Source organism: Hibiscus syriacus, unplaced genomic scaffold, assembly GCF_006381635.1.
Source record: "Hibiscus syriacus cultivar Baekdansim isolate YM2019G1 unplaced genomic scaffold, ASM638163v2 tig00111191_pilon, whole genome shotgun sequence".
Lineage (NCBI taxonomy): Eukaryota > Viridiplantae > Streptophyta > Magnoliopsida > Malvales > Malvaceae > Hibiscus > Hibiscus syriacus.
Genome location: NW_024063010.1, coordinates 2,411,394 through 2,432,126, shown reverse-complemented (window position 1 = coordinate 2,432,126; position 20,733 = coordinate 2,411,394). Strand labels below are relative to the sequence as shown.

Here is a 20,733-nt window from a genome sequence, read left to right as displayed (position 1 = left end):
AATAACTATAGCTCGTTGTTGTAATTCACAACACTTTCCAATACAGTATTGCTTTCAAAGTTTTCAACTTGTTTTATACCTCCTCTTGTCTCTCTAAATCAAAAATGGGATACCGCCATGGATATCATCTGAACTTTTGCAGTTGCAGCATTTCCTTTTTCATTGTTTTTCTGATCTCATGGCCCGACCGAGTGGAGTCATCTGAACTCAGTGCTGGCTGTGATTATTTCAAAGGGAGTTGGATAAAAGATGATACGTACCCTCTTTACAACAGTGCGAGTTGTCCTTTTATACACAAAGGATTCGACTGTCAAAGGAACGGACGTCCCGATAAACTCTACCTCAAATACAAATGGAAGCCCACCGCTTGCTCATTGCCCAGATTTAATGGCTTGGATTTCTTGAAGAAGATGAAGGGGAAGAAGATACTGTTTATCGGGGACTCGATAAGCTTGAACATGTGGGAGTCGTTATTATGCATGGTTCATGCAGTGGTGCCGCAACCCAAATACAGTTTAACCAGTGCAGGCAACCACTCCACCTTTTCACTACCGGTGAGTTTTTTGTTATTTTCGATTGATTTATAAATATTATTTTAACAAATTTTGATTTTAAAAAAGTGAATATTCTTTGCAGGAGTTTGGGATATCGCTGGAGTATTCTCATAACGTGTTTCTCGTTGATCTTGTTCAAGAACCTAGAGGTGTAGTCTTAAAGCTTGATTCGATCGTCAATGGAGATTATTCCTGGAAAGGATATGATATCCTCATCTTTAATTCTTGGCATTGGTGGGTTCATACAACTAAAGGAAAGAATCAACCGTGAGTATTATTTTTTTAGTCTCATTATATTTATAATGATTTTTTTATATATCTTTTTTTGGAGTTGATTGCATCACATGTCCCCAAACTATAGCCCTCATCTTAAATTGGTCCTTAAACTTTTGAATATTCTAATTTTATCCACAAACTATTACACTCAGTCTAAATTAATCCTTAAACTTTTGAGCATTCTAGTTTCATCCATAAACTATGATCCTCTTTCGAAATTGGTCCCCAAACTTTTGAATATTCCAATTTTATCCCTAAATTCATCCAAATATGTGATTAGTTTCAACCATAATTTAACCTAATTTTTTCAAACATATAATAATATAAATTAGCCTAATGATTTTATGAACAAGGTATGTGATCAGTATTTACGCATAGTTTGGGATGAAATTGGAATGTTCAAAAAGTTTGGGGACCAATTTAGAATGGAGGTCATATAGTTTGGAGATAAAATCGAAATGTTCAAAATATTGAGGATTGATTTAGAATGATATTTATATTTTAGGAATGAAAATGAAACATTTACAAGTTTAGGGATGGATTTAAAATAGGGGTCATACTTGGAGAAAATGTGATGTAATTAACTCTATTTTTTGACGTATTAATGGTTTATATTGTTGATATGGAATTAGATGGGAATTCATTGAATATAGAGGAAAGATATACAAGGATATGGATAGATTGATGGCCTTCAAAGTGGGACTAACTACATGGTCCAAATGGGTTAATTCCAATGTTGATCCTCGTACCACTCAAGTATTTTTCCAGGGCATCTCTCCTGTTCATAACTGTGAAGGACAAACCACACCATTCCCTGGAACAACTTATCCCGGACCTCTTCCGCCAGCGTTGTCGGTCGTGAAGGACGTTCTTCGATCGATGTCGAAGCCGGTCACTTTGCTCGATATAACTATGCTTTCTCTGCTAAGGAAAGATGGTCATCCTTCTCTTTATTTTGGGAAGGAAGGAAGCGATTGTAGCCATTGGTGTCTTGCTGGAGTCCCTGATTCTTGGAACGAAATTCTCTATGCATTGCTTTCGAACTCCCATGGAGCTAGGGACTTTGATTTAGATTATGAGTTGTTTTAATCTTGTATTTCTAGCTTAATAAATTGTGTTAATTTTAAAATTTACAAGTAGACCTTCTTCTATTCCATATTTGCTTGTCCTTTCTTATAAATTTTAGGATCTTTAAAAATAAATAAATTATTTAACTGATAAAGTTAACTATATTTTAACGAAATGATCAAAATTGAATGATACTAATTGTTTAAAGATTGGTATAGAATATTTTAAAGTTTAAGGGCTAAGTTAGAATGAGGTTATAATTTAGAGATTATATAAAATATTTTGAAGTTTAGGGATCAATTTAAAATTACTCATTGTTTGAAGACATCTCATGTAATTATACCCTTCATGTTTTGTTCAAAAAAATTATTGGATTTGACTATAAATATGAAAGATAAAGTCAACTCCAACTAATAGTCAGTATGGAGTATTGTCTAAGATTTCATTTGAACATAATGTGGGAAGCAATTAATTGTAAGATGTATCTTTCTTTTATTAATTAGTTTTTTAAAATTAATCCATAATCACCAATTAAACATTATCCTAGAATTTGAACTAAACATAATACGAAGGAAAGTTCTACTACGCATTAATCTAATTTAAAAAATTAAAATTCTAAAAAAAACTCAAACGAATAATTATAAATTAATTAAAATTTTAAAAATAAATTATTTAAAATAAAATATTAATTATAATATTTTTTTCATAATCTTTTTTACAATGTTTGGATCGAATACCAATCCCTAAATTAAAAAACCTTAAATATTTTTTCCTTGCTGTTAAAAAAGATTATGAAAAATAATATAATTAATATTTTATTTTAAATAATTTACCTTCAATTTTTTAACTAATTTATAATTATACGTTAAGTCCTTAAGAATTTTATATTTTTATAAATTAAATTAATGGTGCTCAGCGTGCTCATCGCTGGTGGTGTTTACTACATATTTTTCTTTAATGTTTTATAAAATTTATTATTAAAAGGAAAGAAAACGATGAATGAATTATAAAATTCAAAAATTGGAGATTATGCTTGTTATAGAACTTAACCAGAGAACATGTTGTATAGAATGGTTAATTTATAGAATAGACAAGCATGACTAATGCATAAACAAACTAATAAATCCCTAACTATGCATACATGTGTTAATTATCACGTACCAAGTTCTTCAAACTATCACTGTATTTTTCTAAATAGTGAAAGTCGATGCTCAAAAATAGCAAATCAGTAGCATGATACACACTGCATAACCAATAACTTTCTCCTTACAAATAAGCAATATATCATACAATTACATTTGAGATTATAACAATTTTTTCACGTGACACACATAAGTATATACAACCCTACAAACAAAGCAGATAATTGACACACAAAGCAAGAACTTATAAACGAGGAAGATCTCCAACCAATGGGGAAATGTGTCATTTATGTGGTGGATTTTGTTGTTTAAAACAATTGAAGTTGAATAGAATACGATCAAACTTTTTAATAATCATTAAAATTATTACTTTTTATGTTGTTGGTTTGGATATTATATGAGCTTTTGCAGCATTTTCTTTTCCATTGTTCTTCTGATTTCATGGCCGGACCGAGTCGATTCGTCTGAACTCTGAGGTGGCTGTGATTATTTCAAAGGGAGCTAATATGTGGTAGATTGGTTTCAGGTTGGATTATAAGGATAATTGTGTTTTTATCGAGAGGAATTTTCTTTTGAGGAAAAAGGTATTGTATTTTGTTTATGGATTGAGGAAAGCTGTTCGATCGGAATTGTTTATGGCTCGGTTTGGTTCTGATAGCTTGGCATTGCTTGCTTGACAAAAACGTTCAAAGGGAAACTAAGAGTGCATTTGTTAGATATGTGACTAAAGTTTTGGTTTGTCTTGTGGTGGGAGTAATGCTGTGGCTATTGAAGACACTTTCAGTGAAGGTGCTGGCCTCTTCTTTCCATGTTAGTACTTATTTCGACCGAATCCAGGATTCGTTGTTCAATCAGTATGTAATCTGTTGTGAAATTCGGGTTAATTTCCACCAATAACAGATTCACCTTGAAAACTATTATCTAGGTGACTAGTGTGAAAACGATTGTACTAAAAATCACCCCAAGGTAGATTCCCAGGAAAGAGGAGGGGTCACAATGGTCCCTCTTAAAACCCACTTTCCTTAGACAGAACTACCAAGACAAGTAATTTTAATAGGACAATAATTGACAACAACTATACCCGACAATAGCTATTAAATAGACATAAAAGAGAACACCAAAATATTTCACTAATAGAGGAAATATTACAAAGAGAGAAAGAATACAAATAGCCTTTAAAATAGAAGAAGGCTTATATTTGTGGGATAATTAACTAAGGAGGAGGATGGCTTTATTTATAACAAAAGAATTTTCCCTCCTCCTTATACACAACCAATGTGGGACTTTTGCCAAAAACCAACAAATCTCCACCTTGGCAAATTCCACACACATCTCTAAAAAAAACAATCTTTTAATTTGTAACAATATTGACCAAATCTAAACAATGTTTAAACTTGACCGCAGTTACCACTTTTGTCAACATATCAGCAGGATTCTCAGTGGTCCGAATCTTCTGGATTATGACTCCACCTTCTTATAGAATCTCTCGTACAAAGTGATATCGAACATCAATGTGCTTCGTCCTTGCATGGTAAACCTGGTTCTTTGCTAAATGAATAGCACTCTGACTGTCACAGTGCACTTTGATGTGCTTTTGTTCCATTCCCAATTCACCAAGCAACCCTTGAAGCCAAATTGCCTCCTTCACAGCCTCTGTAACTGCCATATACTCTGCCTCTATAGTAGACAAAGCCACTGTTGACTGTAAGGTGGACTTCCAACTGACTGGTGCCTTTGCAAATGTAAACACATAACCAGTAGTTGATCGACGCTTGTCCAAATCACCTGCATAGTCTGAATCACAATACCCAACTACACACTGACCATCTTGTTTGTCCTGCTGAAAGACCAAACCAACATCTACGGTGTTCAGAATATACCGCAGAATCCATTTCACAGCTTGCCAATGCTCCTTTCCAGGATCATGCATATACCTGCTCACAACCCCAATTGCCTGTGAAATATCGGGTCTCGTACACACCATTGCATACATCAAGCTACCAACATCACTTGCATACGGAACCTTTGACATGTATTCCCGTTCTGCATCATCCTTAGGTGACATGGATGCACCGAGCTTGAAATGAGGAGCAAGAGGTGTACTAACTGGTTTTGACATCTCATTTATGCCAAAACGTTTTAGTACCTTCCTCAGATATTCTTTCTGAGACAAACAAAGCCTCCCCAATTTCTTATCCCTTGATATCTCCATGCCTAGAATCTTCTTCGCTTCACCAAGATCCTTCATCTCAAACTCCCTGTTCAATTGAGTCTTTAGTTTCGCAATTTTTGTCTGACTCCTGGAAGCTATCAGCATATCATCAACATAAAGAAGAAGATATATATAGGATCCGTCTTCTAGCTCGCGTATATACACACAATGATCATCTTTTAATTTGTAACAATATTGACCAAATCTAAACAATGTTTAAACTTGACCGCAGTTACCACTTTTGTCAACATATCAGCAGGATTCTCAGTGGTCCGAATCTTCTGGATTATGACTCCACCTTCTTCTAGAATCTCTCGTACAAAGTGATATCGAACATCAATGTGCTTCGTCCTTGCATGGTAAACCTGGTTCTTTGCTAAATGAATAGCACTCTGACTGTCACAGTGCACTTTGATGTGCTTTTGTTCCATTCCCAATTCACCAAGCAACCCTTGAAGCCAAATTGCCTCCTTCACAGCCTCTGTAACTGCCATATACTCTGCCTCTATAGTAGACAAAGCCACTGTTGACTGTAAGGTGGACTTCCAACTGACTGGTGCCTTTGCAAATGTAAACACATAACCAGTAGTTGATCGACGCTTGTCCAAATCACCTGCATAGTCTGAATCACAATACCCAACTACACACTGACCATCTTGTTTGTCCTGCTGAAAGACCAAACCAATATCTACGGTGTTCAGAATATACCGCAGAATCCATTTCACAGCTTGCCAATGCTCCTTTCCAGGATCATGCATATACCTGCTCACAACCCCAATTGCCTGTGAAATATCGGGTCTCGTACACACCATTGCATACATCAAGCTACCAACATCACTTGCATACGGAACCTTTGACATGTATTCCCGTTCTGCATCATCCTTAGGTGACATGGATGCACCGAGCTTGAAATGAGGAGCAAGAGGTGTACTAACTGGTTTTGACATCTCATTTATGCCAAAACGTTTTAGTACCTTCCTCAGATATTCTTTCTGAGACAAACAAAGCCTCTCCAATTTCTTATCCCTTGATATCTCCATGCCTAGAATCTTATTCGCTTCACCAAGATCCTTCATCTCAAACTCCCTGTTCAATTGAGTCTTTAGTTTCGCATTTTTTGTCTGACTCCTGGAAGCTATCAGCATATCATCAACATAAAGAAGAAGATATATATAGGATCCGTCTTCTAGCTCGCGTATATACACACAATGATCATATTTGCTTCTTGTGTACTTCTGCCCTATCATAAACTTGTCAAATCGCTTGTACCACTGCCTTGGAGATTGCTTCAATCCGTACAGCGATTTTTCTAATTTGTACACCATCTCTTCTTTTTCAGCAACTTTGAATCCATCTGGCTGAGTCATGTAGATTTCCTCATCCAAGTCTTCATGTAAAAATGCAGTTTTTACATCCATCTGAACTAGTTCCAAATCCAACTGCGCTACCAAAGCCAACAAAATTCTGATGGAGGAATGTTTTACAACTGGAGAAAATACTTCATTATAATCAACTCCCTCCGTTTGAGCGTAGCCTTTAGCCACCAATCTTGCTTTGTAGCGGATGTTATTCTTGTCAGGAAATCCATCTTTCTTTGCATATACCCACTTGCACCCAATTACCTTCTTTCCCTTCGGAAGACTAGCTAGTTTCCACGTCTGATTCTTTTGAAGGGATTGCATTTCTTCATTCATGGCAATCCTCCACTTTTTATGTTCTGAACTTTGAACTGCTTCATTAAAAGTGGCAGGAACATCATCAATTGCAATTGGTGATGCAAAAGAGACCATATCAGCATAACGAGCAGGTTGTCTAATGGTCCTCTTTCCCTTTCTGAGTGCAATTGATTCATGTTGCTGTGGAGGTTCTTGGGTCTGAACCTCTTCTTCATCTGACTCTTCTTCTACCATAGGAGAGTCAACATCATTTTCTTTACTGGTTGGGACAAATTTGCTTCCTTCAAACTCCACCTTTTTGGGAGTTCCATCTGTCTGCTCCAATTTTTCTGAAGTCACCTTTCTCAACATGGTAGATTCATCAAAGGTAACATCCCTGCTGAAGATTATTTTCTTTGTTTCTGGACACCAAAGACGATAGCCTTTCACACCAGAGGTGATCCCCATAAAAATCGCCTTCTTTGCTCTTGGATCCAGCTTTGACTCCTTAACATGGTAGTATGCAGTGGAACCAAACACATGTAAGGAATCATAATCTGTAGCAGGTACTCCAAACCATTTCTCTAATGGTGTTTTACCACCAATAGCAGTCGATGGTAAGCGGTTGACAAGGTGACAAGCATAGACCAAAGCCTCAGCCCAAAATTCTTTGCCTAACCCAGCATTAGACAACATACACCGAACCTTCTCCACTAATGTCCGGTTCATACGCTCTGCCACTCTATTCTGTTGTGGTGTACCTCTGACAGTGAAGTGCCTAACAATACCTTCCTCTTCACAGACTTTCAGAAATGGATCATTTTTGTACTCTCCACCATTGTCTGTACGGAGACGTTTGATTTTTCTGCCTGTTTGAGTCTCCATCATCTTTTTCCATTTAAGGAAAAATCCTAGCACCTCATCCTTTGTCTTCATTGGATACACCCAAACTCTCCGGGAAAATCATCAACAAAGGTGACATAATAGTGTGTTCCTCCCAATGAAGTTGTCTTGGAAGGCCCCCATACATCTGAATGAACATAATCCAAAATACCTTTAGTATCATGGATTGCTGTTCCAAATTTCACCCTCGTCTTCTTCCCTTTGATGCAATGCTCACAAAAAGCTAATTTGCAAGCCCGTGCACCCTTCAATAATCCTTGATCTATCAGTAATTTCAAGGATTTTTCACCAACATGCCCCAAGCGCATATGCCATAACCTGGTTGCTTCTGACTCCTGTTCATCAGTAGAAGCTGCCACTGCTGCTGTCCCAACAATTGTACTACCCAGAAAGTAATACACATTGTTTCTTTTTCGGATTCCCTTCATTATCACCAGTGCACCAGAGATAATCCTCATAATCCCATCTTTTGCCCTCACTTCTAAACCTTTTGACTCTAAGGTTCCCACAGAGATGAGATTTCTCATTAAATCTGGTACATAATGGACACCTGTTAAGGTTCTGATTGATCCATCCTGATTCCTCAAGCGAATTGAACCAATCCCAAGTGTGTCAAGAGGGGAATTATTTGTTGTGTAGACAATTCCACCTTTTAGTTCTTTAAAATCAAAGAACCATTCTCTATTGGGGGTCATATGGTGGCTACAAGCTGAATCTAACAGCCATGAACTGGAACAGCTGGTTGATGGCGTAGCAGCGAATGCGAAATCTGAATCTCCATCATCATACTCAACCACATTTGATTCTGAGACAGCCTTCCCCCTTTCAGGTTTGCCTTTATTCTTTAGCCTGGGACATTCTTTCTTCCAGTGCCCTTTTTCTCGACAAAAGGCACATTCATCTTTGCTCAATCTGGACTTTGACTTCGATCTCCCTCTGCTTCCTTTATTCTGACTCTTGGAACGGCTTCTAACAACAAGAGCTTCTGCTTCGACACTTGTGTTTTCTTGTTTGTCTTTCTTTCTCAATTCATAACTATACAAGGCAGCAGTTACTTCACTGAGAGACACATCAACCTTCCCATTAAGTAGAGTAGTTTCAAGATACTCAAACTCATCAGGAAGTGATCCCATCAACATCAGAGCCAGATCTTCGTCTTCAAAAGTCACGTCCATATTCATCAGATCAGTCACCAGCTGATTAAAGCTAGTAATGTGATCATTCATAGTGGTACCTGGTACATAGTTGAAGCGGAACAGTCTCTTTTTCATGTAGAGTTTGTTCTGACCGCTTTTCTTCAAAAATTTCTCCTCCAGTGCCTTCCACAATTTACTTGCAGAAGTTTCCTTAGAAAATGCATACTTCTGCTCTCTAGAAAGACACGATCGAATAGTACCACATGCCATTCTATTGATCTTCTTCCATTCTTTCTCCTCAACATCATCTGGTTTCTCTCCTTCAATAGCAATGTCTAGACCCTGCTGAAATAGGGCATCTAGAACCTCGCTTTGCCACATGCCGAAATGACCGGTGCCATCAAAAATCTCCACTGCAAATCTAACATTTGTCACAGCATTTCTTGCCAAAATTGAAGATGAAGAAGCGTCTGCCATTTCTGCTACAAATTCTATTTAATAGCTGCCAATGCAGAATGTCAATTATCCCAAGGAAATTTTTTCTGATGTGGAAGATCAGCCTAAGCCGCAACCACAGAGCAAACTAAAATAAACCAAGAGCGCTGATACCAATTGTTGTGAAATTCGGGTTAATTTCCACCAATAACAGATTCACCTTGAAAACTATTATCTAGGTGACTAGTGTGAAAACGATTGTACTAAAAATCACCCCAAGGTAGATTCCCAGGAAAGAGGAGGGGTCACAATGGTCCCTCTTAAAACCCACTTTCCTTAGACAGAACTACCAAGACAAGTAATTTTAATAGGACAATAATTGACAACAACTATACCCGACAATAGCTATTAAATAGACATAAAAGAGAACACCAAAATATTTCACTAATAGAGGAAATATTACAAAGAGAGAAAGAATACAAATAGCCTTTAAAATAGAAGAAGGCTTATATTTGTGGGATAATTAACTAAGGAGGAGGATGGCTTTATTTATAACAAAAGAATTTCCCCTCCTCCTTATACACAACCAATGTGGGACTTTTGCCAAAAACCAACATAATCGAGACTCTTTCTGGTCCCCCGTTGATTGAAATTCAAAGGGCGGAGGAGGAGGAAAGACTTGCAAATGAAGTTATCAGCCAACAGAAACCCGGTGCCAAGATTCTTCCAGGACTCGGGACGTCTACCCTCTCATCACCCTCTTCTGTAAGTACGATAGGGAGTGGACGGATCCAGAAAAGTCCCCGAGTAAAAAGCCCTATGCTTTTGATTCTGCTTTCTTCCGAGAAGGATGATAGGGGATAAGGATCGACCGTTTGCAAAAATTGAATCATAAAAATGTCTCTGCTTGGAACATGAAAAGGTTGATTAATATAGTCTGCCTTGGGGCTCTTTCCACTTTAGATGAACAGATACAAGATTCAACTGACAGAGACGATTCCGCGAACCAAATCAGAAATGAACGTAAGGCAAAAGTCACAGCAAGAAAAATCTTCCTGAATGTTACAAAGCCGAGATCCAGGTACGTCTAATTCATCTCGAATCATGTAAATCAGCTTTCTTTTTCATCAAGCCTCCTGGCACCTCCGTTTTTTCAGTTTAAGAATCATAAGGACACTGAATGAGAAGCGAATTACGGTGAATAAGTAGTATAACTATGTATTGCTGTTGTTAGTTTGACCAATGAGTTGCAGGTTTAATGGTAATATGATATTGTCCGTCCGGATCGAGTACTTTAGAAACACCTAAGATGCTTTTCCCTTGTATTATTGCCAATAATTGTCTTCTCAGGTTCATCTACTTGGAGGACATTGAACGTTTTCTTCAAGAAGACGAGGCTTTCAAGACCATGAGTCTCTTTGAAGAAGCATCCGAAAGTAGGAGAATTGATCAGAAGGCCCTGAAGAGCTGGGTGGTGAGACTATATGCAAGCTTATGTTTTTGAAGCAACCGTGCCATTAGGGGATAAAGCAAGGCCTTTTCCCCCCTTCTTTATGTATGCAATAATGTCACGATGCACTTCAATGTAGGCCAATGCGTTCAGAGAACGAAGGGCACTTGCCTTGACACTGAACGATACCAAAACAGCTATCAACAGACTTCATCAGGTAGTCGACGTTCTTGTCGGCATCATTATAGTGGTTACTTGGCTAATCATACTCGAAATCACCACCCGAAAAGTTCTCGTTTTCATTAGCTCTCAACTGCTCCTTGTCGCCTTCGTATTTGACAACACTTGCAAGACAGTGTTCGAAGCCATTGTATTATTATTTATCATGCACCCATTTGATGTGGGTGATAGGAGCGAAATCGATGGAATTCAGGTACTTGAATAAGCATGTAAACTTTCTTTCTTTCCCCATGAATTCTGTTTAACGAAGTATTCTATTAATTGCTTGGGCTCTCAAATGAATTTTGTTTAACGAATTCCAGATTCTTAACCACTGTTTTCCTAAGATACGACAACCAGAAGATCATTATCCCAAACAGTGTGCTGGCTACAAAGGCCATACATAACTACTATCGTAGCCCTGATATGGGCGATGCAGTTGAATTCTGTATCCATGTCAAAACTCCTGCAGAAAAGATTGGTCTAATCAAGAAGAGGATATTCAGGTCAGTAGAAAAGGATGCAAAGAATCTATGAAAATGTATAATTAATGGAAAATATGCTTAACATGTCTGATTCAATGGATCGTTTCTTGCTGCAGTTTCGTCGAGCACAAAAGCGACCACTGGTATCCAGATCCAAAGATTATCTTGAAGGAATTCGAAGAGTTGAATAGAGTGAGGATAGCTATATGGCTCACACATAAAATGAATCACCAAGATATGGGAGAGCGATGGGCAAGAAGGGCACTCTTGGTTGAAGAGATGATCAAGATTTTCAACGAACTGGATACTAAAAACCGCTTATATCCCGTCGACATCAACGTCTGTAGCATGCCTCCAGTGGCATCTGACCGTCCGCATCCTAACTGGACAGGATCGGCCATCTAAACAAGGTAACAAATAAAAACTACATAACCCCCATCTTTGTATGCTCAAGAAATCATACTCGGTACAGTTTTCAAAGTTGCGAGTAGGTTGTCCAGCCTCGTGAAAATTTTCGACTATACTATATATATATATATATATAGTTAAAAGAACTGATAATTTAAAGGAGATCACATGTAACATTATTTGAAGCAAACCTTGTCTCACAAAATCAGAAAGACTTCTGTAAAAAAAACAAGGTTTGATGCCTCATGATGCTTCTGACTTCTGACTCTGCTTGGACAGATCAGCAGCCAAGATACTACTTGTCTTCTGATCCCTGTTGTAACTAATTATCTTCAGCTTGCAATGCTACATCACACAGATCTATAGATAAGACATATCCGGCATTCAGGTTTCGGTAATCACTCAAAATTATCAGGACAAACATGAAGATTATCATAGACAATACGAATATGAACTGAATGTGAAAAACATCGATGAAAATAATGGAATGTGAAACCGCTAGACTTTGTTTTTTTCTAGCTGTTTCGGAGTTCAGAACACAGATTATGAATCATGAAGAAATACAAGCTGTAAATAGAAATAATACCCATTAACAAGCTTTTTTCTAGTACACCTTTTTCGTTCTGGTTTTTTTACTTTATCAACCAAAATATCAACTGCAGGATGACAATGATTTCTACATAGAAGAGAAGTGGCTTAGCCCAGACTGAAAGTAAGTAGCTCAGGCTGGTGCTTGGAAGGATCAAAACCTACATAAATAATAGATAATATGCTAAAAGAACACCTGAGAAGGTGGATCCGAAACTGCGAGAAGAGTAGCTTGTGCATTAGGACTTTACCAGATTATTCTAAATGTCGCCGGTGTTTCGGGTTTGAGCCAGACGCCATGAATTAAAGGGGGTTTTTCATAACGGAGCAGCATAGGTCTGGAACATAAACCACACTATCACATTGATTGCGAGAATCTTTTGGCCAATACAACCCCGAGGCTGTTGGAGGTGAAGGCAGTTGTTGTACAGCCCATGAGGAGTCTGGCACCTGACCCAAGCGCTCATCATCATCTACCTCTTCGTCAGCAGATCTCAAGATTGATGAACTGTCAGAATCTCCAAGCTTGCCACTATCAGCCTGGAAGAATCCAGCAAAAATAACCCAGACACAGAACTCTTAGTTGCATTAGCCAGACATTTCAAATATATATTACAACTACAGCAATAGAAGACAACACTGTAGTTTAATTTGCTAGCTGAGCTGCAACATTAGTTATTTAGTATAATATGACCTATCAAAGAACTCAGTTTGCTTTTTATAGAAAATTTTGTTCAAATCTTCTGTATTTTATGCCAACACATTCAGTTCTTCAAGAGCCATATAAAAATTGGTACAAAAACAACTATAATTTGTACCTTAGATGACCCATCATCCATATAACCATAGCTTTGATTAAAGTCAGTTAGCCCAAATAAATCATCCATTTGCCATGACTGAATGCTTCCAGCTGTAGAACCCCCATCAGCATATGTTACTTTTGTCAGGTCATTGTTCTCATCTCCAACATTTGATGGTAGGACCTCATTGTATCCACCAGAAAAGGCCATTGGAGCCCACCTTCTAGATGTAGAATTAGTTTTAGTTTCTGAAGTTTTTTCACTAGAAGAAGATTTGACATCAGAAGACGATGCACCAGGGTCTGTTGGTGTTTCAAGACCAGCTTTTACTCCGGTAAGAAGAAATCTTTGATGACTAGAGACATAAGGATTTGCTGTATGTATAGCAACATCACATTTCCGGCACAGTAAAGCTCGATCTTGCAAACAAAAGGAAACCCCAGATGCTTCCTATCAAGAAAGGTTGATATGTAAAATTGATTGATTTTAATAAGGAATACTTGCTCCAAAAGGAAAGAAAGAAAGAAAAAAACGAGATAACAACTAGGCCACAAAATCAAGCAGTTCGAATTTCTAGCAACCACAGAACATGTACACGTGGCAGAATTCTGGTAGAAGCCATGCCGCCTTTCTGGCATTGTCGGATCCCAACCAGTAAACCAATAAAGTCACTATTTTTGTTACTCTTTTACCCAAAAATAGATGCTTTAAAAAATTACTATAAGTGTACTTTTATTTATTTTTATCTGATGCTATTTTTATATTTTTATCCAGTCATTTCTTTCATTAAATTTAAAGTTTTTCTATTTTAAATATTTTTCTAAAATTATCGTTATTTATTTTTTTACAATTATTTTTGTGAGAACAATAAATTCATCTCATCATTTTTTTACCATTTTATTAATATAAAATTTTAAAAATATTTTAAACTTTGTAAAATTAAATATAAAAATTGTATTATTTTGTTGGATTTGAGAGCCATGTTTTGAAAATTGGACCGGATCGGTCGGTTCAATCGGGAACCGTTGCCAGGTTCGATTCATTCTAATCCTGTTAAACTACTATTAGTGAACCGCAAGGAACATCTAAATCGACTATGAACCGTTCGAACAGGACTGGACCGAAACTGCTAAGAACCGACCATCAATAAAAAATTAAAAAAGTTAAATTTTCTATTTTGAAGGTTAATCAACTTTTGTTTTGGTTTTAATGTGTAATGTTTAGAGATTTTTATTAGAAGTAAATCAAGTAATGAATGATGAAATTTTGGTGTTGTATTTAAGTATTATAATTGTGGGGATATTTTTAGTTTTTTATTAAAATTTTTTGGTATTTTTTATTTAATTTTTTAAATAATTATGATGTCGTCTGGTTCTTTCGACCGGTCTAATCGGTTGAACCAGTGAACCAGTAACACAATCGGTTCGCTAACCGGTCCGATTCTAAAAACCATATTTGAGAGATTCGAGATAGCTATTTAAAAATTTAAACAATGAGAAATATTCTTTTAAGAAGACAAAGAATATATATTTAAAATTAATCTCATTGAGAAGTTGTCGAAACATATTAGAATATTAGAAAATTAAAAAATTGAATGGGATTTCATTAATTTTGAATAAAATTAAATATAAAAAGTAAATGGTGAAAAGCAAATATTAAAATATCAATTTTCTCACGAGCGACACTCAACAATGAGTAATGATTGAACGAAGATGATAGTTTTAGAAATTTAGGGTTTTTAAAAAAATGTGAAGAACAATTACAACATTACACCTTTAATCATTTAATGCTTTGATAATTAAAATTAATTTAAAACATTAGTGGTTTAATAAAAAAAATTATAGTTTAGTGACCGAAATAAGAAAATAATAAAAGTTTAGAGACAAAATGATATGATTTATCTTAATAAATATATCTTGAAGGTACTAAACTAAACCTTTACCATTTTTAGGGTTCAAAACGAAATTTCACCATTTCATTATGTTGCCTTAACTTTGGGACTAAACTGCAGTTTTACCATTGACGCCGAGATAAGTCCAAGCATATTACAATAACGAACCTATTCAAATACTCAAAACTGAAGAATTTAAAAGCAATATTACGCGCCAAAGTGATATTTTCAATTCAAAGCTTTCACCATCGAAGAAAATGGCAGAGAAAGGAGATTCGTTTTCTTCCAGATAATATTCATGATATTTGAAGGTAAAACTCAAACTTCTTCGATTTCAACTTCTTTTCCTCGGCGTTCTCGGTATCTGCGTTCGTTCGCCGTTTTCATCTCATTTCCACCATTTCTTTTAAAAAAAATCTTAGTTGATCTATTAACTGTGAAGTTCTAGGTGTTTTAAAATATTTTTCTTTGTTATTTTAGATCAAGTCGCTAGAGAATCCGTTGATTTGGAAGGAATTGCTGGTCAACTTGTGGATAAAAGGTTTGATTATCACTCTGTTTGGTTACTAAGAAAATTTAGGAAGACGAATATCAGAGAACTTGGAAATCTCGAACTGAATATTTGCATTTACCATGTTTAGAACCTGATGAAGCTGAATCATCAGGTGATTTGGTTGAGCATCTTAGAAATATTTGAACCGGTGTGATTTTTTTTCTTTTTTTGCTGATGAGTTGCAATGCCAAGAAACTCTAGGGCTTTAAATTTTCCTTAAAACCTGACGGTTAATTATCAAAATCTGACTATGAATTAGTTCTGAATTACATTTTCCCTAAAATTTCATGAAATTTTCAAGCTTCGGTGATAATTTAATTTCTGTTGCTTATTCATATAAAATTTTCAACTTACTAGTTTAGGTACTATCCGATCATCACTTTGGTAGTTGATTTTTATATTCCAAAAGAAAACAAAACTTTTGAAAGATTTACAATAAAAGGAAAACAGATTTTGAAAAGAAAAAGTTTTGCTTTGTGATTAGAACTTGTTCACCCATTTAATTTTTTTATAGCAATTTCTTACTTTCAGGAAACTAAATTAACAACCAAACATAGGATAAGATTCTTTAGGATATTGATAAGCTCCAGAAAGTCTTTCTTATTGGGACCAAAGCTTTGTTCCTTTCAATTCATGAAACAACAAGCTGTAGCAGTCATTGACTTGTAACTTTATGAAGGAGGGGCATATGCTACTAATAGAACCTCGCCCTGATTGTTGCTTTTGATATGCAGACAGATTTATGATTTAAAGACAAATACAATCAATTGAAATGAGATGCAATGCCTGCTGGCGTGAATTAGAAGGGCGAGCCATTTCCACTACATGTGGTCACCTCTTGTGTATCCTAACTATTTTCATCGATCTGCTGTAGCAATAGGATACATTTCATCTTGTTGTTTCCATTGTTTAAGATTGAGAAACAGTTAATGCATGAAAAGATTCCTTGACACAGTTAATAGGTACTGAAGATGCAAGCAAGATCCTTAGCAATGATGCAGCATGCCCCATTTGTGATCAAGTTCTCTCTAAGAGGTGAGAATTTTATCTGGTGGAAGCTGGCCATTATGATGCTTTCCAGAATTTTCATTTTTCTAACCTAATGAAATAGAATTGCACAATGTAAAATTTTAGTTATTGCTTATTTGGAAAGAGAGGTCTATCGAAGAATTTGAGTGTTTATTGATTATACAGGTGAGGTTGATAATCTGTTAACAAGCATAGGATTGTTCTGCGTAGCTTTTAGTTTTATTTACTTTGATGACGTGTCTTATTGATTTTAATTCTACTTTTCTAATCTTGAAATTTGATTCCCAGTCTTATGAAGCCTGTTGATATCAACCCAAATGATGAATGGATAAATGTAAGCAAATGATTCACTTGGATTATTACATACAGCTTGCTCTATTGTTTAAAATATTTCCCTGGTAAAATCTGCACCATGCTGCTGTTTTCATTTGCCTTCTATTGTGATGCTTCTTTACTTGTCTACTTGTTATTTTGCTCGCTTACATGATGTGTTTACTGCAGATGACAATGGCCGGTGTCTCTCCACAGATATGTATCCTTCATAATATAGTTCACACGATTTTCCTATTACTTGATATGTTTCTGTACTGTTCTGTATCATTTGAAAGATTTTGCAACTGAGAGAGAGAATGGAATCTGATCGGCCTGAAAAAACTTTTAGACGTCCATATCCTTAATGAATTTAGCGATGAAGAGTGCATGCAGAAGTGTGATGTTTTACATTGGGCAAAAGGAAATAGAAATGCAGTACAAGATGAGCAGAATAGCAGCTCAGTACCGGCAGAAATGTGAGGCAATGCACGAAAAGTTCTCAGAGAAACTGGATCAGGTGCATACTGCATATCAGAAAATGGCGAAGAGGTGTCAGATGATGGAGCAGGAAATTGAGAGTCTAGCAAAGGATAAGCAAGAGCTCCAAGAAAAGTTCTCTGAGAAATCAAGGCCAGTCTAAATTCTATTGTTTGAACTTGTTAATTCTTTTGGCCAAAATATTATGCTTCTTGAACCCTGCTAACTTCAAATATCACAAATTCCAGACAGAAGAGAAAGCTTGATGAAATGTATGATCAATTGAGGAGTGAATACCAATCAGTGAAACGGTCAGCCATCCAACCTGCAAACAATTTCTTTGCCAGAAATGAGCCTGACTTATTCTCAAATCCAACAGCTAACATGATGGATAACAGAGATCCCATTCGAAAGGGTAATCATGTTCTTTTGTTAACTTCATATAATATTAAGCTGCCTACCTTGTGTCAAATACTCGAATGCTAAAATAGATCATTCAACAAGCTGAAAAACCTTCCACTAAAAGCCTTTAAACAGTTAATATTTTCCTAGGTTCCTGCTATCGTGATTTCATTCCAATGTATAGTAGGTCATTTTTGCTTAATTATCCCCCTCCCCAGTTAACTTAATTGTTGCAGATTGGTCGGTTTTTTCTCCTGGAACTCCAGTGCATCGAGAGGACGTATGGCCAGCAAGACAGAACAGTTCAAACTCTGCTCCTTTTGACATATCAAGTGGCTCACCAGCAAAGCAAGCAGACATTCCGGTTAGGCGAGGTGCCGGTGCTCACCCTGCTTTTGGAAATTCTGCCGCTAATCCTTCAATGACTTTGAGGAACCTGATAATCTCTCCTATAAAGCGGCCTCAGCTCTCTCGTAACCGCAGTAGCCTTTTTTCTTAAGCGAAAAAAATGTAGGCATGCTCAATTTACTTTGCATTTTTCATTTGCTGAATTTAGGTCTAGATTTTCCAGATCATAGACTCTCACGGGTCACCCAAATGAAATGTGGCCATTATCGATTGCAGCACTATATGAGGTCTATCGAATTGTAAGATCTTTTAATGTGAAGAATTGTGATGGAATGCGTGGCTAAGCTTGAATCAAACTGAAAAATTGAGATGTCATGGGATAGGTTGCATAAAATTCACGAGTAAACTCTAATATTTTCACTTTAAGATGTACCTTCTGAATTCGAATTTAAGATTTCTTCATAGAAGAATATTGTGTAGTTTCGAAATCATCTACTTTTCGAAAGTTTTGGTTCGAAACTGAAGAAACGCATCTTAAGATGATGAAAACTTACAAGATTTATTAAAATTCAAAAAGAACAATAACGAATTGTACTCGTGATACTTTTTGTGACTCGACCTGAACCGGTGAATTGGTTATGGATCGAACCATAAATTATTATCAACTCGACAGTGGCATTCAATTAACGATATCCCACTTTTGCATGAAAACTCCCCAAGTTTTACACTCGGAGTTTGCTTTGGTTCCTCGTTTTTTATTATTATTATTATTAAACTAAAGTGATGCTAAAGTAGTATCTCTTTTAAATATTCTCAATCATTTGATGGAACTACATAGAGAGTGGGAGGGGCTCTTTCCCCTTTCAAAATTTTTGGTTTAATAGTATTTTAGGTCCTTATTAGTTTAAATTTAAGTAAAAATAGAATTTTGTTCCCTTAACTTTTTAGATTAAATACATAATAAGTCCTTAAAATTTTGCACTTAGATACCTTGTCCTTCCCAATATTTGATCATGGTTCTATCCCTGACTCAACTATTCTGTTACAGTTGTTAGAGCTCAAACTAGTTATTTCTAAGATCAATAGTTATTCTGTTGCAGTTGTTAACTAACAATTTCCATATATAAAAAACTTTTTGGCTCAAAATAAAATGTTGAGGGCCATAATGCTCAAGAAAATAATAAAGACCAAAATAATTATTTTAATACATATTAGGGCTAATTTTAACATTACGCAAAAAAAAATGTAAATTATGCATTTAGTACCTAAACTATTAATTTTGGTTTATTTTAGTAATAAACTTTTAAAAAAAATTCAAAAACATAGCTAATGTTTAGTTTTTGTTTTATTTTAGTACATTGTTGTTAAAAACTTAACGGATGATTTGCACGTAACACTTTTTTATAAATAAATTGCATCATTCATCACTCAACTATCCAAAAGTTTGGATAAAATATTCATAGTATTAACAAACAAATAAGGGGACAACGGATGACACTTAGAATGATACTTGATGACGCCAAACTCCTCAGCTCTATCCAAAAGCTTGGATAAAATATTCATATTAATAACAAACAACAGATCCCGTTGACGGACACTTTTAGCTCCCTTAGGGTGTGTTTGGTTGGGGGAATGTGAGATTCCCATGGGAATGAAATTCATATTCCTCCGTTTGATTGGTTGGGAATGTTATTTTCTGTAATCTTACATTACTAATAGTATATTTTTTGGAGTATATTATCGGGAATGTCATTACCTCCCTTTCCTGAGGTATTGTTGGATTACCGACGTTTTGGACTAAAATGCCCTTAAAAAATTTCTTTCAAAAATATTCTTATTCTATCATTAAATAATAAAACTTCTACGAAGGTTAAATTACAAATTTATCTTTAAATACAAAAAAAATCTATAATTAAAATTTTATATGAAGTTCAGAGGTTAAAATAAAATTTTACCCTTTCATTAAACCTTTTTATATTTTTAATTTTGTAAAAAAATTATATAAATTTTATGAATTTAATTTTTTTAAAGAAAATATATAAATATTTTCCAACTTGTTATAAAAACAAATATATAATAAGGATAATTTGGTCAAATATACATTCCAATAATCTTTTATTCTTTTAACCAAACACGGTAATCTTACATTCCTGTTAAATCAACCAAACACAAAATACAACATTTCCAGTAATCCTATTCCCACTGGTAATCTTATATTCTGTGAACCAAACTCATCCTTAAAATATTCTACTAAACTGCCATTTAGGGAAACAAGAAAACGAGTAGTAACAAAGCTCTTAATACACCCCCACCATATCAGTCGGCATATCAAGAGCCTCCAAAACCACAATCAATGACAGTCAATTCACAGAGTCGAAAGCCTTCTGCAA

General features: G+C 35.7%; 4 protein-coding genes across 4 annotated transcripts; 3 read left to right on the top strand and 1 right to left on the bottom strand.

Moving 5' to 3' along the window:
* The first annotated feature begins 104 nt into the window (after nucleotides 1-104).
* Nucleotides 105-1,919, top strand: LOC120155409 (protein trichome birefringence-like 41). Its single transcript, XM_039166968.1, has 3 exons — nucleotides 105-554; nucleotides 637-821; nucleotides 1,463-1,919. The coding sequence occupies exons 1-3, from the start codon at nucleotides 105-107 to the stop codon at nucleotides 1,917-1,919; spliced, it is 1,092 nt and encodes a 363-aa protein (XP_039022899.1).
* Nucleotides 1,920-2,320: 401 nt separating this feature from the next.
* On the top strand, nucleotides 2,321-11,940 carry LOC120155408 (mechanosensitive ion channel protein 5-like). The gene is given in 10 exon segments (XM_039166967.1): nucleotides 2,321-2,325; nucleotides 3,538-3,587; nucleotides 3,590-3,663; nucleotides 3,665-3,896; nucleotides 9,995-10,188; nucleotides 10,239-10,462; nucleotides 10,732-10,855; nucleotides 10,971-11,272; nucleotides 11,365-11,556; nucleotides 11,652-11,940. Coding segments are annotated over 10 exon segments (1,686 nt in total).
* A 575-nt stretch (nucleotides 11,941-12,515) lies between these two features.
* Nucleotides 12,516-13,969, bottom strand: LOC120155406 (B-box zinc finger protein 22-like). Its single transcript, XM_039166966.1, has 3 exons — nucleotides 13,913-13,969; nucleotides 13,350-13,781; nucleotides 12,516-13,071 (listed from the first exon to the last, which is right to left on the bottom strand). Exons 1-3 carry the CDS (start codon nucleotides 13,967-13,969, stop codon nucleotides 12,835-12,837), a joined length of 726 nt encoding a protein of 241 aa, XP_039022897.1. The 3' UTR covers nucleotides 12,516-12,834.
* Nucleotides 13,970-16,514: 2,545 nt separating this feature from the next.
* Nucleotides 16,515-18,597, top strand: LOC120155437 (E3 ubiquitin-protein ligase CCNB1IP1 homolog). The gene is made up of 7 exons (XM_039166990.1): nucleotides 16,515-16,617; nucleotides 16,738-16,810; nucleotides 17,093-17,138; nucleotides 17,306-17,336; nucleotides 17,491-17,746; nucleotides 17,842-18,008; nucleotides 18,232-18,597. The coding sequence occupies exons 1-7, from the start codon at nucleotides 16,548-16,550 to the stop codon at nucleotides 18,492-18,494; spliced, it is 906 nt and encodes a 301-aa protein (XP_039022921.1). The 5' UTR covers nucleotides 16,515-16,547; the 3' UTR covers nucleotides 18,495-18,597.
* Nucleotides 18,598-20,733: the final 2,136 nt, after the last annotated feature.

Coding starts and splice junctions, on each gene's coding strand:
- LOC120155437 (XM_039166990.1), top strand. CDS start 16,548: ATGAGATGCAATGCCTGCTGGCGTGAATTAGAAGGGCGAGCCATTTCC. Junction 17,337..17,490: donor CGGTGTCTCTCCACAGATAT/GTATCCTTCATA, acceptor TAATGAATTTAG/CGATGAAGAGTGCATGCAGA. Junction 18,009..18,231: donor CAGAGATCCCATTCGAAAGG/GTAATCATGTTC, acceptor TAATTGTTGCAG/ATTGGTCGGTTTTTTCTCCT.
- LOC120155406 (XM_039166966.1), bottom strand. CDS start 13,969: ATGCCAGAAAGGCGGCATGGCTTCTACCAGAATTCTGCCACGTGTACA. Junction 13,782..13,912: donor CCACGTGTACATGTTCTGTG/GTTGCTAGAAAT, acceptor CTTTCTTGATAG/GAAGCATCTGGGGTTTCCTT. Junction 13,072..13,349: donor TGGATGATGGGTCATCTAAG/GTACAAATTATA, acceptor GGATTCTTCCAG/GCTGATAGTGGCAAGCTTGG.
- LOC120155409 (XM_039166968.1), top strand. CDS start 105: ATGGGATACCGCCATGGATATCATCTGAACTTTTGCAGTTGCAGCATT. Junction 555..636: donor ACTCCACCTTTTCACTACCG/GTGAGTTTTTTG, acceptor TATTCTTTGCAG/GAGTTTGGGATATCGCTGGA. Junction 822..1,462: donor ACTAAAGGAAAGAATCAACC/GTGAGTATTATT, acceptor ATATGGAATTAG/ATGGGAATTCATTGAATATA.